Consider the following 10,687-nt stretch of genomic DNA (forward strand, 5'->3'; position numbering starts at 1 on the left):
AAAACCCTGCAGACTGACTGACTGACTGTGTAACTAACTTTCTCCTCAGAATGTCTTTATCTGCATGTTTTGACAATTCTTCTCACTTTTTGTGCTCTCTCGTTCTCTCTCTCTCTCTCTCTCTCTATCTCTCTCTCTCTCTCATACACACACACACTCACGCACCTCTCTCTTCAATAGTAGCTCTGTCCTTTTGAAAATGTGTTGATGTATACACTGCTAACGGGATGGATCAGTGTTGGGGTTTTGAACCAACAGTCATAGATACACACAGTTCTGAAACTGAACCTCCATGTCTATTCCAAATGCCCCATAGCAATAACACTAACATGAAAATACATGTTGATAGACTACCTTCCTTTCCAACACAATCCATTTAAGATTACAGAGTTGGCCAGACAGTGTGTGCTGTGTATCAATGGCTGTGGTTGAACCACCCCTGTTCTGTATACAGTAGTAAACTGCACCTCAGTATGATTCTGAAAGCACTAAAGCGGCTCTTGCAATAAATGTACAGATGTGTTTGTGTCGATGTCGGGCTATAGGATGATACGGGGTTTCCTGACGGGCTGGTAGTACTCCATTGAACATTAAAGTTGATTGACAATTATCAATATGGGTTTGACTGCCCTGGAAAATAAATGTTGAACAATAGATACTTATGTACACTTTCTTGTTAGAGGAACAGTGTTTGGATTGGGACTGCACCTCCAAATGAACTAAATTAAGTTTTACTAGTGAGCTCACTCAGTGATTATATTGGCCTTGGTTTGTGAAAACAAGTTGTGATTATACACACTCATATAATGTAAGTAATTTTAACATCGACATACAACTCACCTGCTCACTAACACACATACAGTACTGAGGCACTGAGTTATGTTTTAAATGGAGCTACGTATATAGTTTCTACCTCCTGTCTTGCACATGAAAACATCTGAGGAAATGTATACGGCTTGCCGTGATAGAGCATTGAAACCCGAATAAAATTATTATATTCAATATGATACAAGTTTTAAATGCAGTTCTAATGCCAGAACTTTTAATGTGAGTTATGTAATTCAACATAAAATAAATTATACACAACTGCAGATGCTTTTGTTTTTTATATGAAGTGCTTAATCTATTTGCTGTGTGTGTGTGTGTGTGTGTGTGTGTGTGTGTGTGTGTGTGTGTGTGTGTGTATGTATGTATATATACACGCACACACACAGTACTGTGCAAGTCTTAGGCCGCCACCAAAGAAAATGATGTTTAAAGCTTAAATTCATCTGGACAGTAAGTGTTTATTTGCTTGTAAAAAAAAAAGAAAAACACTATATAAAACATTGGAATAAACACAAATAAACATTAATACAAAAAAGTAATACAAATATATTAAAGAGTAAGAATAAAACAACAGTAACTGTCCATGGCGTAGGTTGGCAGTCTGAAGAGAATCTGAGGCACTTTGAATTAAAATGTAACCTTTATTGAATCATGATATCATGACCAAAATATGAATTTCTTGTTTTTAAAAGAAGTTAGTATTTTGTGTGGCCTCCCTTAGAAGACAAAATGCGCTTTGGCACACTGCTGTGTTTTAGTAGTCCTGTGGTAAATGCTTCCCAAGCTTCGTGCAGGATTACAGATTTTGTTATCAACGGTTCAGTGGGCAGTACCTTTGCCTCTTACAAAGTTGCCAAACATCAGACACAGCACCTGACCAGTAAACTTGTCCTCTTCAAGAATCCTATTGGTTAGCTAACCCAAAAGCCCATCCTGGTTCGATTGCACTGGCGAATGAAAACGCTCGATGTCATATGAAGCCTTGTGGATCCACGCCCATGTCATGACGCGTGAAGGCTGTCGGGAGTTTTAGTTCGGTGACATTGCGATAAAATGGTATGTAACGGCTTGTAGAACTACAATACACAGCACTCCAAATTGTGGGTTGTCGCACTTTTCTTTTAACAGGTACAGCAACAGCAGACTTGCCAACACTGTCATTGCGGACGAGGACAAGAACATTATGGTAGTAGTGATAAGCTAATGTAATTTATGTCTTTGTCAGTGCATGAAAGTGACATTTTGCTAATGCGAATGCACAGCTAGCGGGCAAACAGGAAGGAGACTGCAGACTAGCCAGCTAACGATAGCTAACAGTTTGTAAATATCCTAGCTAGTGCACTTGTCAAGCTAATTATAGTAACTAGCTTATTATCGTTATCTATTAATAGCGTTTGTTTACCGGAGAGTCTATAACTTAACTTAGGGTATCTAGGGAGCTAGCAGCTTCACTTAGGATGGCTGTGTTACACAAAGTAGCTAGTAAGTTCAAAAACCTTGTTACTCTATGGACAGTTATGGACCATACTGCAACTTTCATCTCCTCTCCCTCTGCCTCATCCTTTCATACTTTGTCTTGCAGAGTGACAGTTGTTGCAACGGGACCCACCTCTCCGAGGAAGTCCAGTCAGATCCCCAACTGTTTGAAGCCCAGTTCCAGGACCTGGTGGTGGAGCTCACAGAGAAGGACTTCACCGATCCTGTGCTCACTGACGCTCTCAACAGACTGAGAGAGGTATCTATAACACCCAGCAGTGTGGGAAAGAGAGGAGACGAAACCAGGGAAATTTATGCTATAGTTTTTAAATAAATCCTTCTTCTCAGGCCTTTGGACAGGACTAGGTGTAATCAATCAATCTCTCTCTCTCTCTCTCTCTCTCTCTCCCCCCCCCTCTCTCTTCTTCCATCCTAGGTGTTGATTTACAATTCCCCTGGAGGCAAGAGGAACCGAGGTCTGTCTGTGATCGGCTCGTTGCGGGAGCTCATCCCTGCCTCTAAGCTCACTCAAGATGCAGTTCAAAGGGCACTGCTGGTGGGCTGGTGCATTGAGCTGGTAAGAGCGTGGTCCAATCCTGATTCAGCCTTAGTGACCATGTGATGGGAGCCATATACTGTGAAGGAGGTTGTACTGGTACATGCAGATGCTAGGAGTCAAAATTCAGAGGAAACATGCTAGATTCAAGGACTCGTTGAGACCAGCTGGGTGTTCCGTTTTGAGCATAAAGCATCTGCTTTCACACTGGAGTAGTTTTGATTCCAGATCTGTGTGTCTGCGGCTGAGCCATGTACCTACTAAGTTCTAGCCTGGAAGCCAGACTTCCTTTCCCCAAAAAAGTTTGATGGCATAGACCTAGATTCATTACATCAATTAGTGCTCCGCTTGAGGTGTCACTGTCTCTGTGGTGAAATGTTACTCTGTCTTTTAGCTTCAAGCCTTCTTCCTGGTGGCTGATGACATAATGGATGCATCTGTGACTCGGCGAGGACAGCCTTGCTGGTACAAGAAGGTGTGTGTGTGTGTGTGTGTGTGTGTGTGTGTGTGTGTGTGTGTGTGTGTGTGTGTGTGTGTGTGTGTGTGTGTGTGTGTGTGTGTGTGTGTGTGTGAGAAAGAGAGAAGTGTGCTCTTTCCTGGTCGTTGATCACGATCAACAACAACAGTAGCGACATCAACAAAAACAACAGCCAGTTGTTCGGTCAGAAATGCAAGGTGCCGTTTCTGTGTTTTTCCAGGATGAAGTGGGTCTGGATGCCATCAATGACAGTTTCCTCCTGGAGGGGGCGATATACAGACTACTGCGCAGACACTGCAGGGGACAGCCCTACTATGTGCACCTGCTAGAGCTCTTTACTGAGGTAACATGCTCATGCATACCCACTTGTTTCACATCACCGGATGCATGCAGTAATACAACAGCACACACTTTCCATCTCCACCAAATAAAGCATTGAAGGTACAAAGTGCCAGACTGTTTTAGAGGTCACACAGGCACTTCTGCCATGACGTGTGTCCCTGTGTGTGTCAGACAACCTTTCAGACGGAGCTGGGCCAGGCTTTAGACCTCATGACTGCTCCTCCTGGCCAGATCGACCTCAACAGATTCACTATGGAGAGGTGAGGGAGGGAGGGAGAAGGGGAGAGCGGGTTAGGATGTACAGGGGTCGCTGACGGAGAAAAGAAAGGACTTTCATACTCAGAACTGAGATACGAAGCTGTTGGAGATGATATTAGCTTGACATTACAGTCAAACCACACTAATATCTCCGGTGCCTCCACCTCTCTCTCTCTCTCTCTGTCTCTCTCTCTCTCTCTCTCTCTCTCTCTCTCTCTCACAGATATAAAGCAATAGTAAAGTACAAGACTGCTTTCTACTCCTTCTACCTACCTGTGGCAGCTGCTATGTACATGGTGAGCATATATAACCTTGGAAGACCTGTAATGTTTGTTAAACATGTAGGCATACAAGAATGTTATAGCATAGACAATCTCAAATTGATATATATATCCTCCAAGCCTCCTGTCTTGAAAATGAACAGTGAGTGTTTAAGTGTTTAAACCTTGTCTTGTGTTGTGTCTCTGTAGGCAGGGATAGAGAGTGAGGAGGAACACAACCATGCCAAACACATCTTACTGGAGATGGGAGAGTTTTTCCAGATACAGGTGAAACACACACACACAAGCGCACACACATACACACACCATCACCAGCACATCTTGCAGTTTCCTTGAACCGATGTAATATTTTGTTTACAACGCTTTGCCGTTGTCAGGACGACTACCTGGATTGCTATGGTGACCCTGCAGTGACGGGGAAGATTGGCACAGACATCCAGGACAACAAGTGCAGCTGGCTGGTGGTGACAGCGCTAGGGGTCATGACCCCTGAACAAAGGGCTGAACTGGAGGTGAGAGAGCCACCCAATATCAAAGCTGATACTGTATACCATGACATGGACCTGCAATCAAATGCTGCATCACTCTATCAAATTATGTCTATAAGGATGAATATTTGACTGAATTAATATTTGACTGTCTGAATGAATGAAGGAATGAATGAATCAAGATGGCTTTAATTTTCCCAGCTTATCCTCCATAAGCTACATAACAAGGAATGTTATGGTTAAAATTGATAAATGCAAGATAAACATTTTATGATTTGAAAATTATTCTGTTCTTCTCTCAGTCGTGCTACGGCCGCCATGACGATGTGAGTGTGGAGAAGGTCAAGGCGCTGTACAGCACCCTGCAGATGCCCACCTTGTACCACAAACATGAGGACGAGAGCTACCAGCGGTTAAAGAAACTCATTGCGTGTCACGCCCAAAACCTTCCCCATGCTGTCTTTCTCAACTTCGCCAAGAAAATCTACAAGAGGAACAAGTGAAAACCGGGCTGTGGGCTCTGTTTTTTTTTAGCAAGCGCTACACTGTAGAGGGCAAGTGACTTTGACCTTGTTCTACTTCAGTCCCTATTTTCTTACCCAAGCCTAGCTCCTAGACTCATCCTAGTCCACAGATCTGAGTAGTGAATACTGGCATTAGTATAATCAGCACTTGGTTACTGCAGAGCTTGGTAGCATCCTAGTGTGGCAAGTGTTGGAAGAAGGGACTAGAGATAGAAATTGAACTAGACCTAGATATCAAGTCAACAAGAAGCCAGTCTTGTTCTCCTTAACCCTCTACTCATTGTTCATGGTAAAATAGAATGGCATGGTAAAATGGAATGGCATGGTAAAATAGAATGGCATGGTAAAATGGAATGGCAAACACTGTATCATAACCATTGTTGACTGTCTGCTCTAGAATTGTTGACTGTCTGCTCTAGAATCCTATGGAATTATCAGGGATGGCAGTGACAACTTTCCAGCATTGGTCTGATGCCGTGTCAATATTTTAGAACGCACTGTTCCTTTCTGTCGTTTTATATATATTTTTGCATTATCTCCGTGCCTCTGTCTGTGACAGTGTAAGGAGAGAGAAAGCCTTGACAGGCACACGCAATTTCTAATGGACGACTGCTTCTGTATCTCAAATATGGTGAAAATCTTTGAGGACTTCCTCACTCACACCTTCTCCTGTCTGTATGTCCCATATTACTCAGTGTCTAATTATGGAATCTTATTGGTTTTAATAAATGAATAAATGTGACCAAGAGCCGTTTGTTTGTGTGTGAATTGTGAAGACTGGATATACCAGTGACTGGGAGAACAAATTAGAGCATTTCTTTGAACGAGGGAGAGGATGGGGGAGCTGAGGAACGAGGAGAGATGGAAAGAGATGGGATTGCTCGATTATAATGGCATGGACTGGTGAGGCAGCGACGGGTGTGGTTCCTTTGGGGGTGGAGGGGAGGGGGGGGGGGGGGCGGTGCTATGACGAGGAAGGAGGTGGTCGCGAGAAGAGATGCTCTCGCTGTATCTCGGAGAAAATTCTCGGTCGGACGGGGTCGCGAACGCTCGCATCCGCTACTGGAGACGGATTCCTACATCTCCATCTTCTCATAAACCCCACTGACCGTGAGTAGAAATCTCTGTTACTTTGACTTTGTTGATGTCTAATATTATCTAGGCTATAACATAGGCTGATTTTTCTATTGGCTTCTGTATATTCCCCGACCCTTCTATCTCTAGATCCTTAATTAGATTTATTGAATTACAGCCGAACGAATGCAATATCAAACATTCGAATGCAATAGTCCTATCAAACATGTTGGTTGGCTAATTGCAAAGGGATACCTTTAGTCACAAAAGCGGGGGTGGGTAGGCTATGGCAAGGCGCTGCGGCTTAGGGTAGGCTACCTATATATCTATATATGCACCCCCCCCCCCCCCCCCTTCTCTCTCCCCAATCCCCCTCTCCATCAGCCACCTCGGATCGATCAATCTGGTGGTAAATAGTCGAGCTATGAGAATCGGCCTATTTTCAGCTGAGTATTTGCTTTGTGGCTTGATTTTTTTATTCGAATGTTTTCGTCCAAGGCACCTACTCCGACAAGGCCCGATGTGAGCGTTTCTATATAGTCATTTACTCGACATTCTCGGCCTTTTGATGTGAAGGGCACTGTGATATCAGCAATAAAGCCTACGATGTAAAAAAAACACAAAAAAAACACTAAACAGGCTAGGCCTGTCCCTGCACTGCCTGGTTATGTTCTGCGCTAGTTGTTTTTGATAATATAGCAGCCTACTAATATGCGGCATAATATGAGCAAATGTCCAAATGTATAGCCGTCCAGTAGAGTTCATCCTTGGCATTTTATCTGATCAAATAAAGCAGAAGCAATGCCTTTGTATGTGTGTGTGTGAGAGAGAGAGAGAGAGAGAGAGAGAGAGAGAGAGAGATTGAAGTAGGGAGAGATGGAGAAAGAGATAGCCTTCTCTACAGTAACCCTCTTTCAAGGCTGCAACATAATCAAGTGGAATCTAGGAGTTGTGTGTGCATGTGTGTGTGTGTGTGTGTGTGTGTGTGTGTGCGTGTGTGTGTGTGTGTGTGTGTTTAAGTGAGCTCATGCATCTGTATTTTTAGGAGAGAGAGCGGAGGAGAGATGATTTTCATTTTCGGCTTCTTTCATCACTTGGGGAGTTAATTACAAAGTGGAAAAGCCCAGTAGCAATTGGGCTATAATTAACAAGCCATGGGATGGTTTAAACTTCCAATATTTACTTCCAATATCTATGAAAATATGAGCAGAATAAAAGGAGCACACGCATGCTGATAACAGAACATGGTGACAGAGTATTCTCTTGTCTCCTCTGACTCAATGTCTCTCTTGGTGTTTCAGGAGCCTTGGACTCAAGCCAAGATGTGACTGTCATGGCCAGTCATGGTTTGGATCCTTCCAGCCTTTAGATAGAAAACCCAATACAGGTTTACATAGCAACAGAAGTAATTGACAATCACAAAAGCAGGCCTGCTACTCCCACAATGCACTCCTCAAGCCGAACCTCGGCCCCTGCGAGGCCTCGCCGCATCGACACGAGCAAACGGACCGCCGCCACGGCAGAACCAAAGCCGCATGGCCCCGGTTTCCGGAGGGAAGATAAAAACATGAACACCATCTCCACGTCCTCCCCCCGTCGGGCGACCGCAGCGCCCGCTAAGTCTTTTTTCAGGGCGGGGGCTGCGGCTCGTGGCCCCGCGGTTCAGTCTAAACTGGGCCTACAGAAGCACAGCTCCGCCCCCGCCGCCACGGCTAAACCCAAACCCAAGAGCTTACGAGTAGCAGCGGCGTCCAACGTGGCTCCTCCCCCTCCCCCGCCCCTGCCGCCTGTCCCGCCCCTGGACCCCAACTGCAACGAGCCCAGCCTGCCTTGTTTGTGTTGTGACGGACGCTCCCCGCAGGACAACAACAGCATGTTTAACCACAATCACAACAACAACAACACCATCTCTATTAGACACCAGCTGAAGCTCCAGCCTCCTCCGCCTCCACCATCCCAGAGGCAGGAGGGCACAGGGGTGAAGGGCCCGGCCCAGCCCAGCGACTCACTGCCCCAGCCTCAGGCCTCAGCCTGCTCCCCTGCCTCCCCGGAGGTGGAGAAGACAGAGGAGAGCTCGGGCGTGGACAACAAGAAAGAGAGGGAGGTGGAGGAAGAGGAGGAAAACGGTGTGGACGTCGACATTGAGGTTGATGAAGAGGAGGACGAAGAGGAGGGCAACGAGGATGACGACGACGACGACGATGACACGCTGGTCCCCTCCTGCTGCGACTGTCCGCCCTCCCTCCTAGACTTCTCCCTCTCCTCCTCCACCTCCTCGTCCTCCACATCCATCAGCTCCTGCTCTGACCTGGAGCTGGACTGCATCGACCTCTCCATGTCTCTCTCCTGCTCCCAGGAGCACGCCGGTCTCTCCGCGCCTCTCTCCTCCCAGGACGGCACTCTCGCTCAAGCCGCCGAGCACTACCCCCCCTCTCCCACGCCCCCATCCCTGCCCCTCCAAGTCGCGGACGCCGCCCCCCTCCGCTCTGCGTCGTGTTCCCCCCCTACCCCCTGCTCCCCCGACGAGGGCTACCCCTCCGCCCCTGCCTCCCCGTCCTCCGACTACATGGGTGTCAAAGGTCAAATGGGGCATTTAGGTTCAGGGGTCAGCAAACTGGGCCTCTTGGACTTCCTTGAATCGATGGGAGAGTTTGGGAAGATGGAACGCTTCAGTCAGGTGATCCAGGTGGCTCGCTGGGACATGGACGCCGATCCCCGGGGCGATCTGCTGAGGGATCGACTGGATCACTTGGACCGACTGGAGAAGGTCAACAGGCAGGTCAAGCTGGCCCACATCGCCAGGCTCCAGGAGAAGGGGCTGGATCTGGGGGATCTGGAAGAAGAGGACCTCTCCGACGTGCTGGATGAAATGGGGAACGTCGACATTCCCTGGAAGCTGTATAAAGGCCGATCGCTGGCAGAGTCACAGGAGTTTTCCGACGCCGGGGTGGACCTCACAGCGCCCTCGGACAGCGAGGAGCCTCTGGCTCCGGACTCTCTCACGCCGTCACCCGCGGAACCCCCACCCAGACCCCCCAAACCTCCCACCCGCCACGTCAGCGTGAACTCTGACCTCCACACCTACATCAACATCAGCAGGGAGCCCTCCTCCATGTCGCTCTCCACCTCGCCCAGCCCCACCTTCTCCACCTTCTCCCCCACCTCCGCCTCCCCATCTTTCTCCACCTTCAGGTGTGAGAAGCCCCTCCCCCCCTCCCCCCCGTCCATCCCTCCCCTTCCCGTCGCCCAGCCTATCCCGTACTTCGCCCTTTACACGGCCCCGCCCACTCCTCCCTCCCTCCCCTCTCTCCCTCCCCCCGTCCCCCCGCCTCGGAGGCGACACCTCGCCCGCAAGGAGGCGCAGAGGCTGGCCGCCCTCCAGGCGGAGCGCGAGAAGACCCCCTTTTCCCTCCCACCGCCCACCTCACGTCCCCCTCCTCTCCCCCCTCCCCCGGTCATCTCCGTCTCCGCCTCCTCCCCCCCTGCTGTCCCCCCGCCGCCCTCCCTCCCCCCTCCGCCCTCCTTCCACGCGCTGGACGTGGAGATCCGTAAGCTCCTGATGCTGGCTGGACTCACCCAGGCGGAGCTGCTCAAACTCAGCCCCGAGCTGGGCGTCTGTGTGGGGGGCCTGGAGGAGGAGGAGGAGGAGGAAGAGGAAGAGGCGGAGAAAGTCCACAGTGGAGAACCTCCGCAGGAGAGAGGGACCAGTAAAAGGGAGGAAGGCAAGAAGGAGGAGGACTACGACATCGACGGGATGACCGTGGATGGATGGAGAGATGGAGGGAACTTAGAGATCAAACGGGATAGAGTAATAGAAGTGGAGGATGAGGAGGCAGAGCGAGAGGAGAACAGGGACTCCTTCAGAACCACCTCCTTTACTGAGATGGCGAGGAGGAGGAAGAGGAACAGTGGTTTTGGGGCTAATGTTAGCCTGGCCTCTGATAACTACTATAGTACTGGCCTCAACAATACTACTGCAGCAAAAACTAACAATATGACCTTTGAGACTTTCAATTACTCCCCCATACTCTCAGATACCCCTCCCCCTCCCCCCCCACGTCCCTTACCCCCTATTCCGCCCACTCTGCCCCCCCTCAAGGTCTGCACCCTCCCCATCCACTCCTCCAGACCTGAGAGATTCGATTGGCTGATGGCATTCTCACCCGATGGGGAAACGCCGCCGCTGCCTCCGAGAACATCCGAGGTCGTGACCCCACCAAAGTCGAAGACCTCATCGTTGGCATCGTCCTCGGGGTCAGGCTCAGGGTCAAGGGTCACGACCTTCAAGGAGCTGCGCAACCGGAGCAAAACCAACTTCCCCGCCACCCAAGTCATAACCAGCCCAGAACCCGACCCCACCGTCATAACCCCTGACCCGGATA

At 48.7% G+C, this 10,687-nt stretch overlaps 1 protein-coding gene across 1 annotated transcript; it reads left to right on the forward strand.

Moving 5' to 3' along the window:
• The first annotated feature begins 1,943 nt into the window (after positions 1 to 1,943).
• Positions 1,944 to 5,920, forward strand: fdps (farnesyl diphosphate synthase (farnesyl pyrophosphate synthetase, dimethylallyltranstransferase, geranyltranstransferase)). The gene is made up of 10 exons (XM_084444229.1): positions 1,944 to 2,014; positions 2,411 to 2,563; positions 2,741 to 2,881; positions 3,255 to 3,335; positions 3,559 to 3,681; positions 3,852 to 3,940; positions 4,162 to 4,234; positions 4,409 to 4,486; positions 4,597 to 4,731; positions 5,010 to 5,920. The coding sequence occupies exons 1-10, from the start codon at positions 2,012 to 2,014 to the stop codon at positions 5,208 to 5,210; spliced, it is 1,077 nt and encodes a 358-aa protein (XP_084300355.1). The 5' UTR covers positions 1,944 to 2,011; the 3' UTR covers positions 5,211 to 5,920.
• Positions 5,921 to 10,687: the final 4,767 nt, after the last annotated feature.

This window comes from Borostomias antarcticus (genome assembly GCF_949987555.1).
Source record: "Borostomias antarcticus genome assembly, chromosome: 10".
NCBI lineage: Eukaryota > Metazoa > Chordata > Actinopteri > Stomiiformes > Stomiidae > Borostomias > Borostomias antarcticus.

Excerpts from the sequence above, each read along its gene's own strand:
- fdps (XM_084444229.1), top strand. Across the intron at positions 2,882-3,254 it reads TGGGCTGGTGCATTGAGCTG|CTTCAAGCCTTCTTCCTGGT; the intron begins GTAAGAGCGTGG and ends TCTGTCTTTTAG. Across the intron at positions 3,336-3,558 it reads AGCCTTGCTGGTACAAGAAG|GATGAAGTGGGTCTGGATGC; the intron begins GTGTGTGTGTGT and ends GTGTTTTTCCAG.